The sequence below is a fragment of the Cavia porcellus genome, unplaced genomic scaffold (genome assembly GCF_034190915.1).
Source record: "Cavia porcellus strain 051 isolate PalLab524CR breed Dunkin Hartley unplaced genomic scaffold, mCavPor4.1 scaffold_3, whole genome shotgun sequence".
NCBI lineage: Eukaryota > Metazoa > Chordata > Mammalia > Rodentia > Caviidae > Cavia > Cavia porcellus.
In genome coordinates this window covers 96,539,131-96,556,838 of record NW_026947486.1, presented here as the reverse complement: position 1 = coordinate 96,556,838, position 17,708 = coordinate 96,539,131, and the positions used below count along the sequence as shown (strand labels likewise).

General features: G+C 39.2%; 1 protein-coding gene across 1 annotated transcript in view; it reads left to right on the top strand.

The window, feature by feature from the left end:
• The window catches only part of Gpc4 (glypican 4), a 113,340-nt gene that overhangs the window by 80,360 nt on the left and 15,272 nt on the right, over positions 1-17,708 (top strand). The window contains exon 3 of the mRNA XM_003462661.4: positions 11,232-11,623. Coding sequence (XP_003462709.2) covers positions 11,232-11,623 — 392 coding nt within the window. The remainder of the gene's footprint in view (positions 1-11,231; positions 11,624-17,708) is intronic.

Below are 17,708 nucleotides of genomic sequence, written 5' to 3'. Positions count from 1 at the left end.
ATGTAGCAGCATGCAGAAATATTGCTAACCAACTCCCCAAATCAAATTATTTGCTAGATATTTTGCATGTTAAAAGAAATGTTAAGGAAATAAAGATATTCTCTGATGCTGATCATTGGAAACACTTTTCAACTTCTTGTTTTGGGAAGTAAATTTTAGTAAGTTTGGATAGGAGGCAGAGCACAGCGAATTGTCAGCCTGCTTCTACAGTGACCCGTCTATGACCTGGGACATTTAACTGGGTCTCAGTTTTCCCTTCTATAAAATGAGGGGGTTGAATTAGATATTCTCTAAAAACCCTTTCAATTCTACAAATTCTGTGAATCTTTTAAACATGTGCGTAGACCAGCTGCTTTAGTGAAAGGTCTTACAAGATGTTAATTAGCCATCTGTATGGTACCCTCTATTTTCCCCCTATCATTTCGGAACCCTCAGCTACTTGTACCAGGTCTTTGAAAACCCGCCCATGAGCCTGCAGCTTGTTAACTTGAATAATAGTGGAAATTTTCTGAATTAGCTTAAAACGCACATAAAAGAAATAATTGTGTGCCCCATCTATCTTCATGGGCCATGTAAACCAGAGTGGTACTCTTCTCTTAAACCCTTAACCTCCCCTTGTTTGCTATCATTTCACAAAGACAGGGGAGAGGCATTCTTCAGACTTAGGCAAATCTATAATTTAATTACTGAATTTTTCTGTGGTTCATATTGGCCATAAATTAAGCCAGTAGGAGAACCAGTGTGGATGCTCAGTGAGTTGAAGGCATTTGAATTCACACACCCGTGAAAGTAATGACCTTAGTGGCAGTGAGCTGTCTGCTTACCTTAAAAGAGAAACATATTCAACTGAGCTTCATGGCCATCACTTAAACTGAAATTTCTGAAATTTTCTCCACCTCGGCCTTAACTGGTTTTTAACTGCATGATTTTTTATTATCTTTTGCACAGCTATAATTACTAAGGACCACCTGGGAGGAATTTAGTAGAAAAGCATGCAAAACACCCTCAATGGAAGAGTGTTATAGAAATGTGTAGCATAACATGGATTGGCTTTTAATTCTCGCCTCATTTCCTTCATTAAGACTTACATTTGTTGCTTTTTAAAACCTCTGTTACAGTGCAATGGGCAGTGACTCACAAACTGAATAATTGCAAAAACCCATAGAGAAGACATGAGGCTGTCTTGCCTTTCTGCAAATACCGTGTTCTTCCCACATCCTGCTGATGCTCTTTGGTGTAGTTGGAAAACAGTGCTACTCTTTCTTTATTTCTTTACAATTCTTATTTTCCTTTCCATCCATGTGAAAGACACTAAAAAAATACAGGGTACCTTTGCTAGCTCTTTTATAATCTGTGAAACTTGATGAGCATGAGCCACTGCCATGTTACTGTAATCAAACCAAGAGCTCAGACAAAACACACGCATTTTTCTATTGACAAAGTTTTTCTGCTTTTCGAGTGGTTATCTGAAGTGTGACCAATTGTGGCTCTAACACTGGCCATTGAGAGTGCTTGTGCAGCTTCTGTGGAGCACAGAGCACTTGCTTTGGGCCTCTGCAATTAGCTTCAACTTCTTCAGCAGGCATGACGTCAGCAGGAAGCAGCTGATCTGTTTGGAGGCAAGTAAACACCCAGAAGAGCTGCTGCTGAACTGCTTTTATGGACTCTGTGGCAGTTTATGCCTGTGAGTTGCGAATGCCCTTGTTCATCCCTGCCTACCGTCTTCTGTGTGTTTGTCCAGGCCCAAAGAAAAGGGGCTTATTTGATCTTGCACTGCCTTCAAATGATGGAGAGGATTTCTAAGCCAGTCATGCTTCAGCTCTTTCTTGTTCATTGTTCTTGCCCATCTTTCACACTACCGTCTTACAAGAATTAGCAGAACAATGGGAACTGTTGGGATAAATATGACAAACAGCCAGGGTAGTCCATGGGCACACCTTTCCAAGCCATGAACTTGGCAGTGTGTCAGAAATTTTGAATACATTCATTCCCTTTGATTTAGTAACACCACTTCTCGGTATGTATCCCAAGGGCAGAAAGATCTACATGAAGATTTATGTAGCGTGCTAATAGGATGTTCATTATAGCATTATTTACAGAAGTGACAAATTGGAAATAAGCCTGTACCCCACAGTGACTACAGTATGTCCTATCATAATATGTAGTCATTAAAAGTATTTCTGAAGATTTTTCATCATATGTGATAGGCAAACATATAATGTTACATGACAACAGGGTGTAAATAATACAGCACAATACCATCTAGTTGACGTGTATTTTCATAGGAAAAAGATAGAAAGGAAATCCAGTAAGCCAGTGTTACTCTCTTTCAGTGGTGGATTTACACCTGATTTACATCATCTTCACACCTTTCTTACTTTTCAAATTGCTACAATGAAGAATACTTTTTAGAAAAGAAATACTGGATTTCTCTTGATGGAAAATGTAAGAACTGCTTTGGTGACATTTTAAAAATAATATATTATTTCATTAAGTTATCCCAACCCTCACTATAAACCAATAATGGCAAACCTTCTAGAGCTTTCAATAATACAAACGGCCTGTTGCAGCATGTGTGCTATAGGTTTGCCATCCCTGCTATAGACAATTTGGAAAACTTAAAAAATACCTGAAGGGCTCCAATGATTAAACTAAATGAAGAGAATAAAGGTAAATAAAGTTACTTTTGAATCAAAGACATGAAATAATATTATTTTTCTGATTATAAAGTGTCACTAAAGAGAAAGAATGAAATCTCATGTGTTGTTGGTGGAATGTCAGTACAACCATTATGGATTCTCATATGAAGGATTCTCAAAAATCCAAAACTAAAACTACAGCACCATAAGATCCAGCAATCCCACTGTGGGAGATAATATCAGTGTGTCAAAAATTCACCTACACTCCAGTATTTACTGCTACACTGTTCACAGTAGTCACGATGTGGAATTGACCTAAGTGTACATCAGTAGAAGAATGAATAAAGGAAATGTAGTGTATATACAACATGGAGTATTTTTCAGCCAGAATAGCCTGCAGTCCTGTCACTGGAATGAACCTGAAGGGCAATGTGTTAAGTGACATAAGTCACATGTACACCATATGTGATCTCGCTCATAACTGGGATCTGAACAAGTGATGAATATGCTAATTATCTGGTGTTGATCACCACCTGATATATGCATGAACCAAAAGAGATTTTGTACCTCATAAATGTGTTGAAAATATTATGGCCAATCAGAAAATGGAAATATCACTGAAAACCTTAACAGAATCATGAAACATATTTTGGAAAAAATCGCCCTCAATCCTGAACACCTCACCATTATTATTGTGTATACCTGATTGTTTTGTTCATAGATAATGCATGTAGACAAATAGGAATAACAGTCACAATGCAGTTCTGTCTCTTGGTTTTTCTTTTCTGTTTCTCTTTTTGCTTTTACTTTTTTTTTTTTTTTTCATGGTACTGGGAGTTGAATCTGATCCTATGGATATAGCATTGAGCTATATCCCCAATCCTTTTAAACTTTTCTTTTATGTTGTTACAAGTTCTCACTAAGTGACTAACTTGTGCTCCTACTGCCTCAGCCTCCCAGAGAACTGAGAGTACAGACATGCACCGCCATTCCCAGCTTAATTTTTCCCTGGCAAGAGGTCATGATAGACTCACGGTAGACTCTACCGTGAGGTGTACATATGAAACCCTGTGGGAGCTCTAGGACCCATCTGCACAGAAAATAGCATTTGGGACCCTTGCAGTGGCTGCCTCAGCTTGCTCACAGTTGCCCTCAGCATTCTCTAGGCACTTCTGAATACAGAGAAATATTGGTGTGCTAAAGCCAGTTGGCTCACTGGTTCTGGAGCACCCTTCATAGATGGCAGGATGCCCAGCCAAAGTCATGAGTATACAGTGCTGAGCCTTGTGTCGCTGGCCGCATTAGCCAGAGATAAACATTGCATTTTCTCCCTAGGCGCTGCAGCATTCAGAATGCATTTCAACTAATAAAATTAACCTTGGGAAGAAAAGGCTGATCCCTGTTTGGTAGGATCCCCTAGCACTCTTTGATATGCTAACAGAGCCTAATGAGGGCTGCAGCTGGCAACTGGCTTGTCAGCCTAGAAGCAGTCTATTACTTTACTTTCCCACTGATAAACATTAGTTGAGTATGTGACCTTTTGGTACGCCATGTCCTATTAGACACTTTAGAGGAGTGAAATTATGACATGGTAGAGGAAAGTGCCTGCAAAAACTGCAGTAGACTGACCAAAAAGGCAAGGTGGAGGAGGAAGTTCTAGACCACAGTTGCAGTTGTTGCGAAAATACTTACTGATGTTCCTTTTCCCCTTTATATTTGTCGGCGACTATGGTAGCTAGGCATCAATAAATACTTGCCCTTCCTAAGTTTTCTTAACGATTTTTGTAGTGTTTGCAAAGAGGCTTCTCTTAGGAATTTTGTTGATGTGGTAATTTAATGTTTGCATGCCACACTAGGGCTGTAAAGTACAGCATTTATAGTGAAGGGGAAGTGAATCCTCATATGTAAAAGACAGCTTCCTAATAATGTAAATACACTGTGGTAATTTATAGCACCAAGCAAATGGATTGAATAGAAAGGCCCTCCAGTCTCTTAAGGTCATGGGTTAATTCTAGAATGCATCCTAGCTCGTTAATCAGTGGCCAGTCCACTGTTTATAAAGAAGTAACTAAAGGCATTTAATAGCACAAGTGACGGTCCTTTGACCTTTTTCAGGAATTTTGTATGTTTATTTGATGGCAAGACAAGTGGTTGGCAGTAGAAGTTCCAGAAGTACATGATGTTCTCCTTCTTTTTTAAAAGACAGGATATTTACATAGAAAACTCTCAAATGGAAAAGTTTTGCTTTTTTACTCTTAGCTTTTCCCACGTTAAATCAGTACCACTTAAATACTAGAATAATCAAGTTTTAAAGTTGGAAAATGTCCCCTAGCTCAGCATTTGTGCTAACTTCTGCTAAACAAGGTAAGATGCAAGTAAAATACATGGGAGGAGTGAAGATTGAGCTGCTTCTTAATTCTTAATTTTTATACGTATGTGATGTGTATGGTGTTCTTTGTTTTAATGTAATGTAAACTGTCTTGCCAGGGTTGAGGTTTCTCTGTTCCTTGTTTTCCACTCTGTAGTTGCTCCCACAATCACAGATGTCTGGGATGTTTCACAACCTTGGAAGGTAGAGACATTAAGCATTTCCCTTTGGATAAACAGCTCCCAGTTTTATAAGGCCTTGGGTCTTCTTAGCAGCCTTGTAGCAGCTTTGGCTTCATTTATGTTCCCCCAGATAGATTATTTTGACTCCACTAGGAAAGGTAAAAAACAACATTAAAGGATTTTAAAAAGTGATTGTCATAGAGAAATTTGAAGGGGGACAATAATACCACTTCTGGTATTACTAACAGTGTCTGTCTATTGAACATCTACTTTGTATCAGGTAATATCCACAGGAGGTAAGAGAAAATAGCCATACTTCGTGGAAAAAAAGAGACTTTTATCCTGGCTGTGGCCATCCAGCTACTAAGGGAGAGTCTTGTGTGTTTCCCACTGTGTCATGCAGCTTTGGAATAATAGCACTTGATTTTCTATCCCTGTGTTAAGTGACCATTCATGAGCTCAAGGAGAAGCAGCTGCTTGATCCTTAAAACATGCATCTACTTATGCCTCCAAACTGAAAACCGAAGGAGAAATAAACCCTGATCACAGAGACCGTATTTCAAATGCTTGTCAACTACCTCCTTTCTGATTTCTTTCAGACACCAATACCTTCACTTAAAACAGACTCTCTGAGCAGCATTTCTTTTTCATAAACACAAGCAGTTGCTGCAAGGGAGATCTAACTTCCAATTAACTCAGCTTCTGGTTGGTGTGGAACTCTGGGTTACACCACTCTTGGCTGGTTCTCATAGCCACTGTGCGTATGATAATTGGTTTCAGGCATAATGATTATGAAGGATGATTGCTAGGTGGCTCGGCCTAGGTAGCTCTTCAGTCGTTAGGGTCTGACCCTGATTCTGAGTTCTGAGAAAAAAATGGAGAGTACACTGTAGCGATTAATGAAGTTGCCATTGGTGGCTGTGAACCAGGAACTAGAAGTTTAATTTGTGCTCCATTCCTCACAGTAGAAATAAATGTCATGGGGGACAAAAAGGGTGTATTGGGATATGAAAAAATTATGCAAGAACATTTGAGAACTGCTAGCTTAATAGGAAGAACAGATGCAAAAGGGTGGTTTTCTTCATTTATCCTTGATAGGAAATTATTATGATTCTGTTGCTATTGTACCTAATTAGTACAGATTTTACAATTTAAATTATGTTTCGCATCCTTAGAAGGTACCCTGGGAGGCAAAAAAACATAGAATATTTTCTTTTTTTTTTTTTTTTTTTTTTGTCTTTTTCTTTTTTATCGGTACCGGGGATCGAACTCACGACTGCCTGTTTGCAAGGCAGGCGCTTATGCCGCTGAGCTAAATCCCCAGCCCCAGAATATTTTCATTTAACAGGAACAGTAAGAATAGGTCTAAGGAGAAATGAGTTTGGCTGTTCTAGACCCTGTCATTTTTGTTCTGTTCTGTGGGTGAAGTAGTTGACTATTCAAGAATTCATGATATGAAATAACAGTTTAAGAATTTTATAGATGTTTTAAAAATATCTGATGCATTCATAAAGCTACTTGTGGCAAGTAGTGGTGTAGTAAAGGTGAATTGAATGGGGGGAATTTTTATTTCTAGAAATTTTTATTACACTCTTATTGGGCAGAAGTAAGATAAAGATGTGTGGTTAAACTGCGTGCTTTCATTTGAGTCTGTAAGAGCCATTCAGTACATACTTGTCAAATTGCATAGTCATTTGGAGGGATTAAATTGTGAGGCTTTAACTTGTTATATCAGCTTTATAGAATTTCTCAAGCATTTATTAACAACATGCCCATTCAAATGGTCGCTATATTTGCAATTTATATGACCACATTAAAAGAGTTCTTTGACATATGAAGGAAATAAATTTTCTGAATGATGAAATGTATCAGAATTTATACATAGGACTAAGCTGATCTCTTAAAATACAAACAAACATACACACTAAAATTTTCCTAGACAGAATATGAGTCATGGGAATCATATAAAGCCTGTGGTGGTGCTGGAAGAGAAGAGAGTGTGTCAGCCTTCTCTCTCCATTAGATCATTTCTCTTACATGATGAGTAGCTACATTATAGCTAATGCAACTAGCAAACTTCCTGACCTGAACGAAGAAATTAAAGAATGTTTTACTTTTCCTATAGATCATTCAGTGTCTTAGTGTTCATTTGGCCCTATAGCATTTTGAATCCTAAAAGATGAACCATGTAATTTTTAGAAGCCTTAAATTAAAACTAAAGTTTGATGTGTTACTCTGGGCCCCCTCCTACCCCACCAAAAACCTTCGAGTCTAGGGCCATTCATTAAAAATGCAATTAGGTATTAAGAATTATTTATAAAATGAGTATTAAAGCACAAATCAAATAATTCTTAACCCCTAGTTTCTTCTGATGTATATCAATTTTATGAGCAGTATAATGAAAATCTGATATAGGGAAGGGCTTATGGTTGCTGTTGGAATTTGCTCTTTGAGATCATGAAAGGTAAATAGCAAATTATTCTCAATGACCAAGTTTTATTTTTCCAATATACGAATGCTATGTGTTAAACACACCAGACAGATATTATAACCCACCCTACCTGTGCCTTTATGTTCCCAGTGAGCAAGTACCACTTAGCTAGCAATGCCTGCGCAGTATGAGACATAGACCAGGTGATATCTAAGGTTCCTTCTTGTGCTGAGATGTCCCACCTTTCATTGTAGAAAAATCCTGCATGCATTTAGTCACTTGCCTTAACACTTAACTGAGCAAGTTCCACACAAGAAAAATTATCCTCAGACACATAAGCACTCTTAAGCCAGGCTTCGTGGTGCACACCTGTAATCCCAATATTTTGGGAGGCTGAGGCAGGAGGATCACAAGGTCTAGCCTACTGTGGGCAACTTAGTAACACAGCAAGACCCTGTCTCAAAAAAAAAAAAAAAAAAAAAAAGATTGGGGATATAGCTCAGTGTGAAAACTTTTGAGTTCACTCGGCAGTAACACACACTCACGCAAGAGAATCATACAAAGGAATGCAACAACAATTTTTAAAAATGTACTTCATTGGAAAGACCTCTCCACATCCTGAATGCTTCACTCTCCACAGCTTCTTAGCTGCTGGTAATTGCTAGTGAGACATGACATAGGAAGAACGTCATTAGCCAAAGAAGTTTGTTCTTCAACCTGAAGGTATAGCAGAATCATATGTGGCTGGACCCACCACGGGGATTGTGATGCAGTACACCTGTATGGGGCCCAAAATTTGCATGTCTTCCAGGTGTGCTGGTGTACAGCTATACTCCCAGCAGTTAGGAGGCTGAGGCAGGAGGGTCATTGTGAGTTCAAGACCAGCCTGGGCTACAAAGTGAGCTCAAGGCCAGCCTGAATAGTGAGACCATGTTTCAAAAAGACAAAACAAAACAAAAAACTGAAACGTGCATTTCTAACAAGTACCTAGCTGGTGTTGAGGTAATGCTGCTCCCTGACTTGTACCTAAGAACTACTCAGGATCTGAGAACAAAAGGCTTTCCCACGTAGCTGATCATATGGTTCTTCTCATATAGTTCCTGCCATAGTTGGAGTGGTTCTCTTGACTGATTGAGGGTTGCCTAGAGGATTGGCAAAGCACACTTCGCTGTATGTGTTCTGGCTTATGTCTAGATGAATTCTCAAAGCCTCATGCAGTCATAGGTGGGCCTTTTTCAGAGGTAGCTGAATCTAAAACGTGATTGATTCATAGCACAATGTTTGGGTTAAGTGCGGCTGATAGCCGGATCAAGCCACTGATTAATTTGGCACTACCCTAATCTCTGGAGTTTGGATACAATATAAGGGACAGAAAGAGGCTTGTCTTGTCCTTCGTTGTCTTGCTACCTTCTGCCTGCCATGAACTATTTCTCCTCTGCAATGCCACCCTGCCTTGGAGCCAGCCAATTATGGACTAGAACCTCTACAAACTGTGAGCTAACTAAACCATTTCTCCTTTAACTTTGAGTGTCAGGTATTTTGTCTTAGCAGTGAGAAAAGTAACTAAGACAGGAGGTGTCTTTGAAGTGAGCTGAGTGGGGAAAACTATCCTGAACACTAGCAGCACCATCGTCGAACAGGCTGGCACCTGGATGTACCAGAAACATGGGAGAAGGGGAAGCTAGCTCCTGCTGATAATTATGCTTGACCTTCCTGGGACTTGTACAATCCCTTAGGCTTTTGCCTTTGTCCACCAGACTCTAGTTCTTTAGCCTTTGAATGCAGACTTGCAACAGGAGCTCTCCAGGGGACTTTTAGGCCTCCCTCCCATTCTGAGGCTTCTGGCTTCTTGGAGTGAGCAGCCACTGGATTCCCTGGCTCTCCAGCCTGCAGAGGGCCATTGTGGGCCTTTTGAGCCTCTGTGATCCTGGGAGATAATCTGTGAAATCCCCTCATGTATATTCTATTGGTTCTTTGTTCACTTTCTGCCCTAACAAGGGAGAGAACTTTGGTAAAAACACCTGAGGACAGTTGACCTGACTACTGGTATATTCTTCAGAGGGAGTCAATTGCCCTTTCTTTAGAGAAACTCCAGGAAATAAAAGATCAGCAGTTATAGGAGGGAAGAAAACTAGACAAAAGGAAAAGGAGACATGCCAAAACAAAACAATATACAGTTTGAAAATCTAGAACCAGAAAGGACTGTGGACTTTAGGCACAAGAAAGCATATAGTAATCTGTTAGGGCCTCTAGAGGAACCAGTACAGAATCTCCTAGAATGTAAAAAAAAAAAGTCCTACATGTCCATCTCCCTCCAGAAAGCTTTAGCTTACTCCATCCAGGTTTTTGGAAAACAATTTAGAGTTGGTTGTAAACCTCTGATTCCTCTATGCAGCATGAGAAGAGAATATTTTTGTGGTTTAATTGTGTTTTGATTAGTGTGCCAATATTCTGCCTTCGAATTATGTGTCATGTTTTCTTTCTGTTCCATGTTCACTGACGAGCAGTTTCTTATTTGAAATGGCCCTTGTGTTTTGTCCTGGTATTTATTATATTTCTTGCTTATAAATTTGGTATCATGAGGTATTTATTTTTATACCAGGCAAGAGATGCTTGAAGAATGATTCATATCATGAATAGTTCATCTTTTCATTGAGCTTGTGAAAAGCTTCAGGAAAAAAAAAACCTGATTTGCCATTTGTACTCAAGAGATTAAAACATTTCAACACTTAGGCCATTGCTATGTGATGGTCAAAATATAAATCTCAAATGACCACCACATATTGCCATTTGTATTTTGCAGTTATTTTTCCATGTCACCTTACAAATACTACAGTGCTGCCATATACTTGAGTTTATTATGTGTTCATTTTCTCTCTCTCTCTCTTTCTCTCTCTCTCTCTCTCTCAGAACACTGAAAAGAGACTTGTGATGTTACTGTCTGAATCCTTTAGGAACTGTAGTTTAACTTGCATACTTCCAATTGATACTAAGATCACAGAAAAACACCCAAGAACTTATTTTCACAAAATTTATGTGCTTGCTTCGGGGGATGTTACATTATATTTTGTAGCTGTAAGCATTTTCCAAGTATGCCTATGTAGACACCTATGGAGGAGGAAAAAAAAAGAGTCATGCCAAGTCAAACAACAACTTTTGAACATGCCTGCTCTGGTCTTAGGTTATAATTAGGCAGCACGACTCATTTGAATTTAGATGCTTGCAGTGAAATGTTCTGGAAAACATATTTTAGACATCTCATGCGCATTTTTATCCAGGTTTTGAGAGAGACAGAACATGAATGAGAGAGAATGAATGAAAGAAAATGAATGAGTATCTATGTACAGTTGTACTAACTCCTGAGAAGCTGTTGGTGGAAGTCTCATTTATTTTCCTGTCTTAGATGTAGATCCATATGTAAGTGACTTTGAAACATGGTTTCTTTTCATTGACAAATGATTTGAGATGCCACATTTCCTAAGAAATTCATTCTTTTCAAACATGTTTTTCAATTTAATTTCTTGATGGATTTTTAAAAATTTTCAAACTTATGTGAAAAATACTGTTAATTACTAAAATCCCTTGTTTAATTTTCTCTTTTTTGTTTTCAGAGTTCTTCAAAGAACTACTAGAGAACGCAGAGAAATCCCTGAATGATATGTTTGTGAAGACATATGGCCGCTTATACATGCAAAATTCAGAGCTGTTTAAAGATCTCTTCGTAGAGTTGAAGCGCTACTACGTGATGGGAAACGTGAACCTGGAAGAAATGCTTAATGACTTCTGGGCTCGCCTTCTAGAGCGGATGTTCCGCCTGGTGAACTCCCAGTACCACTTCACAGATGAGTACCTGGAATGTGTGAGCAAGTACACGGAGCAGCTGAAGCCTTTTGGAGACGTCCCTCGGAAGCTGAAGCTGCAGGTTACTCGCGCTTTCGTAGCTGCTCGTACTTTTGCTCAGGGCTTGGCGGTTGCAAGAGATGTAGTGAGCAAAGTCTCTGTGGTAAGTGCGGTTTACATTCTCTCTCTCTCTCTCTCTTTTTTTTTGGTCTTGTTTCATTTTAAAAGAAAGTTGGGGGAGGGGCCAAAAATAAATCACTAGAATCTGTTGGTCAATAACAATCTTCTCTTTTCCTTTTGCCTCTCAGACTTAATCCTTAGACATATTCCTTTAGAGTTACGAAACAACACTCTGATGAGCATCTTCATATATTGTTTCCTGTGATGTGCTTGGTAATCATTCTTAGAAGTAGGATGTGTGTTCCCTCTGGAATCCTATGCTTTAAGAATGAGTTTAATAATCTCCATGATGGTCTTTTTAGCTTTTATTTATTCTCACCACCATTCCACTACCCCCTCCATGGCCCTGGGGGTGGAACCCAGAGAGAACTGAGCTACAGCCTCAGCCCCCCCCTTTTTTTCCTCTTTTTACTATTGAAACAGTCTCAGGACTGGAGATACAGCTCAGTGGCACAGCAGCTGTCTGGCAAGTGTGAGGTCATAAGTTCGATTCCTGATACCAAAGGAAAAAAAAAAAAAAGAATGTCTCACTAAGTTGTCCAAACTGGACTCCCTCCTACCTCCCCTCCCAAGTAGGTGAGGTTAAAGGCCTGCCCCACTTGCAAGCAGCTCTACTTCCCCTCTCCTTGCAGAAGAAACACACGTGGCTTCCACATTTGGTTGTCTTGAATGACTATTTTTGAGCTTACCAGTTATAGTCTAGGAAGTCACTTCACACCTGTGAGCATATGGTTCCTTATTACAGCGTGTACTTGGAGCCATTTAGAAGATAGAGTATTCCCTGACTATTAATGTGGCCCACACTGCTCTTAATCATGACTTTGTTTTATGGCATTACCAGTTCAGAAAAATACAGTTGTAATCATATGAACAGGATCTGATGATGTGAACCTGTTTCTTCATTTGTAAATTAAGTGAATTGAACTGGATCAGTATCTTTCATACCATGTTTCTTGGAGCCAGCTTAGAAGGCACTGGCCTCAGTGAGCAGCAAGGACAAGGAAGAAAGGGGACTTCTGTCTCCCAGTGGGTGAAACTGAGCCATCTATGTCTTTATCTCTTGGTGCCACCAGAACAGCTTTGCATTCTTTGGCTTCCTGCAGCAGAATTTTGAGCAAGATTTCTTTCAAAGGGGTAAATGCTCCTTCCCACTGTTCCCCACTTAATGATGCTTGAAAATACCTTTCGTGTGTGTAGTGCTGGGGATGGAACCCACAGCCGCATGCATGCAAAGCAAGTGCTTTATCACTGAGCTATACCCTAAGCCTCTGAAAACTGTGAAGGCCCTTTCACCACTACCCTTCCATGACCTAATACCAGGGAAAATACAGATACATCAGGTCAAAGCTATCTTTACAAGATTGGTCCTGGTGCTCCTAATCACTAGACCCTCAAGGGAAAAGTTAAATTGTAGGCCATTGCTAAAAAACCTAGGTACACAAGGATAGAAGTTTCTGCTTAGGCCATTTGGCTGTTTTGAAGCATAGAGGAATAAACATAAAAACTGGACAGCACTACGCACATTAAAGTAGCCACCTGACTGCCTGTCAGAGAGTTCATCTACAGTTAGGATGACCATATTCATTGTCTGAACTGGGACACTTACTATCTGAACTAGGAGGTGCTTATTAACAGCACTACCCAGAAAACAGGTGTTACTATTTGTTAATAAGCGACAAGGACTGCCCAGGATGTATGGTCACCTTCATAAGAACAGAAATTTCTATTCAACAGAGTGAAGATTCTAAAGATTAGTAATGTGAAAAATAGGTACATGCACAAGTTTTCCTATTAGAATTGGGTGATGATAAAGATTCGTTGATTGGTTGTGTTCATTACAGTATGATTTGCTCAGGCTCTGTCCTTCATCCCCAAGCTGTAAACTTTCAGGAAATAATTCCTTCCAATACATTTTTGTTTACTCTTTTTTTTTCTTTATTATAAATTGCAAATATTTGTTGGGGCACAATGAGGTTGGGGTAGGAATAAGAAAGGAGATGATTGTTAAAAGAATACTCTGGTTCTGGCCCTCCTGCCAACCCCATCAGCCATTATTAATGTTGGAGAAACCTGTGTCAGAGGCTCTGCAACAGTGCACAGTTGAGCCACGTCAAAGCTATTTGTATTGTAGTTCACCTGACATGTTTGCCTTCCTTCGACAATCCCTCACGTTTATCCCAAAATGAAAAGATAGGTACCGCAGTGTGGCTTGCCTATCTCGTGTATACATGTACACTCGTGCTGAAGAGAAAGGCAGAGAAGAAAGCAGGTGTTCGAGAAGAAGTTTCTTTACATTAAACTTCTCCCTCTTTGAATTCCAGTTTAATTTTTAGGAAGGAGGAAAGTTGTTTTATAACCCTTAAGATTGATCCTAACCTGATTTAAAAAAGCTTGATCCTTATTCTATTATTTATTGTAGTCTCATATCTGCCTAAGAGGGATTTGTGTAGTTTTTTAGGGGACGAGAGTTCATACAAGCAGTCTGCTGAATTTATATAGGGTAATGTGTACTTCCAAATTTTTAGTTGAAAATAATGTTTTGTGGCTCTTTGCAGTATTATATTTGTAATTGCAAACTTAAAAAAATATTGTTTTGGCTTCACTGTAGAGCTTCTAGACTTAAGGACTGACTTAAATTCAAACCGTTTAACTAAGTTGGATTAGATTATCTAAATTACATAATAATAAGACACACAGGCATTACATAAGTTTCTGAAGGTACTGGCACAGAATCTTCCACAGTCTTCCATTCGTGGAATGTTTCTCGGGAGTAGTATGCCAGGTATATTTGCAGACTTGAGAAGATAATTTATTATATTAGTTTTTGGAGCATCATTACCAGGTAAAGAGAATTTGGAGTCTAGTGGTATGGAGAAGACAGTAATTGACCTGGCTCCGCAAAATACAAAAAAAATCCATTTGATTAATAATTAAGTTTGGGTACCCAAGTCATTTTGTTCATATATAGGAGTTCCCACTCCTAATCCCAAACTGAAGTGCAGTTTCCAGGTGAAACTAGAACAACTCAAGAAATCAACAGACCTTTTGCTACCCAATAAAATTAATTGCCCTGGGCCAGAAAAAATATTCCTCCGAGTAGGGAACATATTTCTTAATTGAAGAGACCCACTTACCTCCAAGAAGGCCTTTATAGTGAAATATGACAAGCATTCTGGACTTGGGGCTATTAATTGCACCTATAACTTAGCAGTTTTGAGCTAAGCATTGGTTTGTTCACCACTATACCTTTAAAAGACGATTAGCACCAATAGGCTTAACTTAATGGAAGAGAAGGGAACTGCTTTGTTGAAGAATACCTGCCTTGATTTCGTTTTTCTGGGCCCAAACATCTCGTGATTGCAATTCACTCCATTGAGCTTTACAATGCAAACTTGAGAAAAATCCACTTAATTAGTAACAGATGGTTCAAGATTACTCCGGTGCTGCACATCCTTGGGTTACTTATTTCATCTTTATTTGTCATGGTTCATGATACATTTCTTATTTACCTGCTTGTAGCAGCAGTTTTGCCTGGAAGGGGGAAATCTGTTGTGGTCTTTCAGAAATGCACTAGTAGTTACATGCACCATGCAAATGAGTAGCTCCTATGCCAAAGAGAGTTGCACTCTTGTGGTTTCAATTAATACTGACATAATGGGACTGTGTCTACACCCCTACCCCAAATACAGGGGCTATAATTAGAAATCAGTGCCTTGCCGTTGAGGTATCTTAATGACTGTCCTGCCTTCAAATCAATTTCCATTTTTCCTCCATTTTTCTCTTTTTGCAATACCCCCAAAACCTGTAGATATATGAAACAGTGTTTCCATTTCCCAAAATAATTTCATATGTATATGTATTCCTACTCATTTGTGCATGCTATTCAAGTGTTCTAGCACTGAGCTATAACCTCATTCCTATTTATTGTTTTTAAACAAGTCCTTGCTAATAATATGGCCAGGCTGGTCTTGAACTTGAAATCCTCTTGTCTCAGCCTCGAGTACCTTGGAATACATCTAATTGTAAATTTAAATAAAGAACTTTCAATATGAAAAGCTTTTAAGAACCCATGTACAGCCCAGAATTTAGCTCAGCGGCACAAGCGCCTGCCTGGCAAATGCAAGGTCGTACATTCTATCCCTGTTACAGACATTAATTCAGGGCTTAATAGTATTTTTCATTCACAATCCTCAGGACTAGAATTGGGAAAAGGAAAGTAGTACTCAAACTGTGGCTGGGATAGGAAGAGTCAGTGTGCAGGAGGTGTCTGGGCTGAAGAAATTCAGATCACACAAGTTCAAAACAGAAGTAGAGCCCATTTCGAGGGGTTAATGCAGTGATGCTGAAACTTAAAGATTACAACTGAGTCTAAGCATGCCTCACAAAACAACACACTCAAGTATTTAGGCAGCTTGAGTTTTATTTACAACATATCCACAAATATTCCAGAATTAATCCTAGTTTATCCTATGCATTTTGTTATGTTCTTGAAATTCTATTATCAGATTAAAAAGTTAGGAGCTTCTCATCCTCATTTCTTTGTGCGTGCGTGCGTGCAGTGCATTCAGAGCTAATTAGGAAACTGCTGAATAAACTCATCACATCCCACGGCAAGTGTGGGTTCCCTATCTCGTTTGCTTACCATAATTTTGGGAAATATTTCCTGTTATTTTTATTGGGTGCTTCTGTTACCAAGCAACAGATAAAATCTAGACCGTTTTCTGTTTGTTTGGTACTGTTGGCTGTGCAAAAAATAAAATGCTGCAACGAATGTATGTTAGGAGCTGGAATAAACTAAAAGGAAATGTGTTTCTAACTTCAGTGCAGCATGTTAACTGCCATCACTGTGTAATGTGGCTTAAGGCTTCTTCCTCAGTTGCTGAAATGAAATCCAGCCTGTGTGAAGAGTTCTGCTCCAGCATGTTTCTTCTTTGCAAGCTGCTTGCAGTAGTTTTTAATGTGGTGTTTGGAAAATGCAGGTTATTTGGTAGAAAGGCTCAGTCTATGCTAAAAGTGTCTTTGGAAGGTGACTTTTCAGCAGAGGCTTTTTATGGCAGGCATGGCATTCAGATGTCATGTTAAATGTGTATCTGCAGGGAGGCAAGGATGAGGTATCTTTGGTTTTTTGTGGCACTGCGGATGGAACCCAGGGCCTTGCACATGCTAAGCAAACAGTCTCCCACTGATAAGCCGGGCTCCCAGCCCACAATGAGGGTTTTTACAAAGAGTCTTCGTAAACTTAACAAGGAAAAGAGATTCCTGTTTCAGTGACTTGTCATGGAACAGACCCTGAAAATCTCATATTCTGTGGCACCTCTCAGAATTACCTTAAGGTTTTGAGGTAGCTGCTCAGTCTTCAAGGATTTTTATAAGGCTCAAAATTTGGTATTAATGTATTATCATTGTGGGTCACTGATTCAGAATGATTTTGATATTTGGGTGAATAACTCCTTGGCTTTGGTATTTGGGTTAATGCAGAAGCAGTTCTGAAGGGGCTGCTATCATACCACCCTCTAAAGGTCAACAGACTTACATAATGTCCAACCCTTTCTCTCCACATGTAGGTTATATCTTGCTCATTAGTAGGGATTATCTCTCCTACGTGTAGCTACAGAATTTCTTTCAAAATTTGACAACAGTGGTCAAATAGGCATTGTTTTCCAGTTTATTTTGTTCAAGAAAACTCTTTTTACTCCCTGTTGAGAGTGTTTTCCTTGAGCTTTTAAATTCTTTTGAGGAGGGACTGGTGAGAAATGCACTGTAATAATATATTCTTCACACCCTTGTAGCACTGTAAACAGTTCTAAAGATGTGGCACTCATACTCAGTAAATCACTGTTTTATTAAACAATAATATGCCTTCCCCATCCAGGGAGGATTGCTCTATGTAGAACACTTGTGTCCTAAATTACCTTCCAACTTAGAAACTGATTTATTTGGTCAATAAACTTTACAAACTTCAAATTGTCACTAGAAAGCATGCAGCTGGGTGTTCATTGTGTGTGGAGAGAATGTACTAGCCCTGGGAACTGTGGAGAAGGACCAACCTACCCACCTGCTGTCCTCAT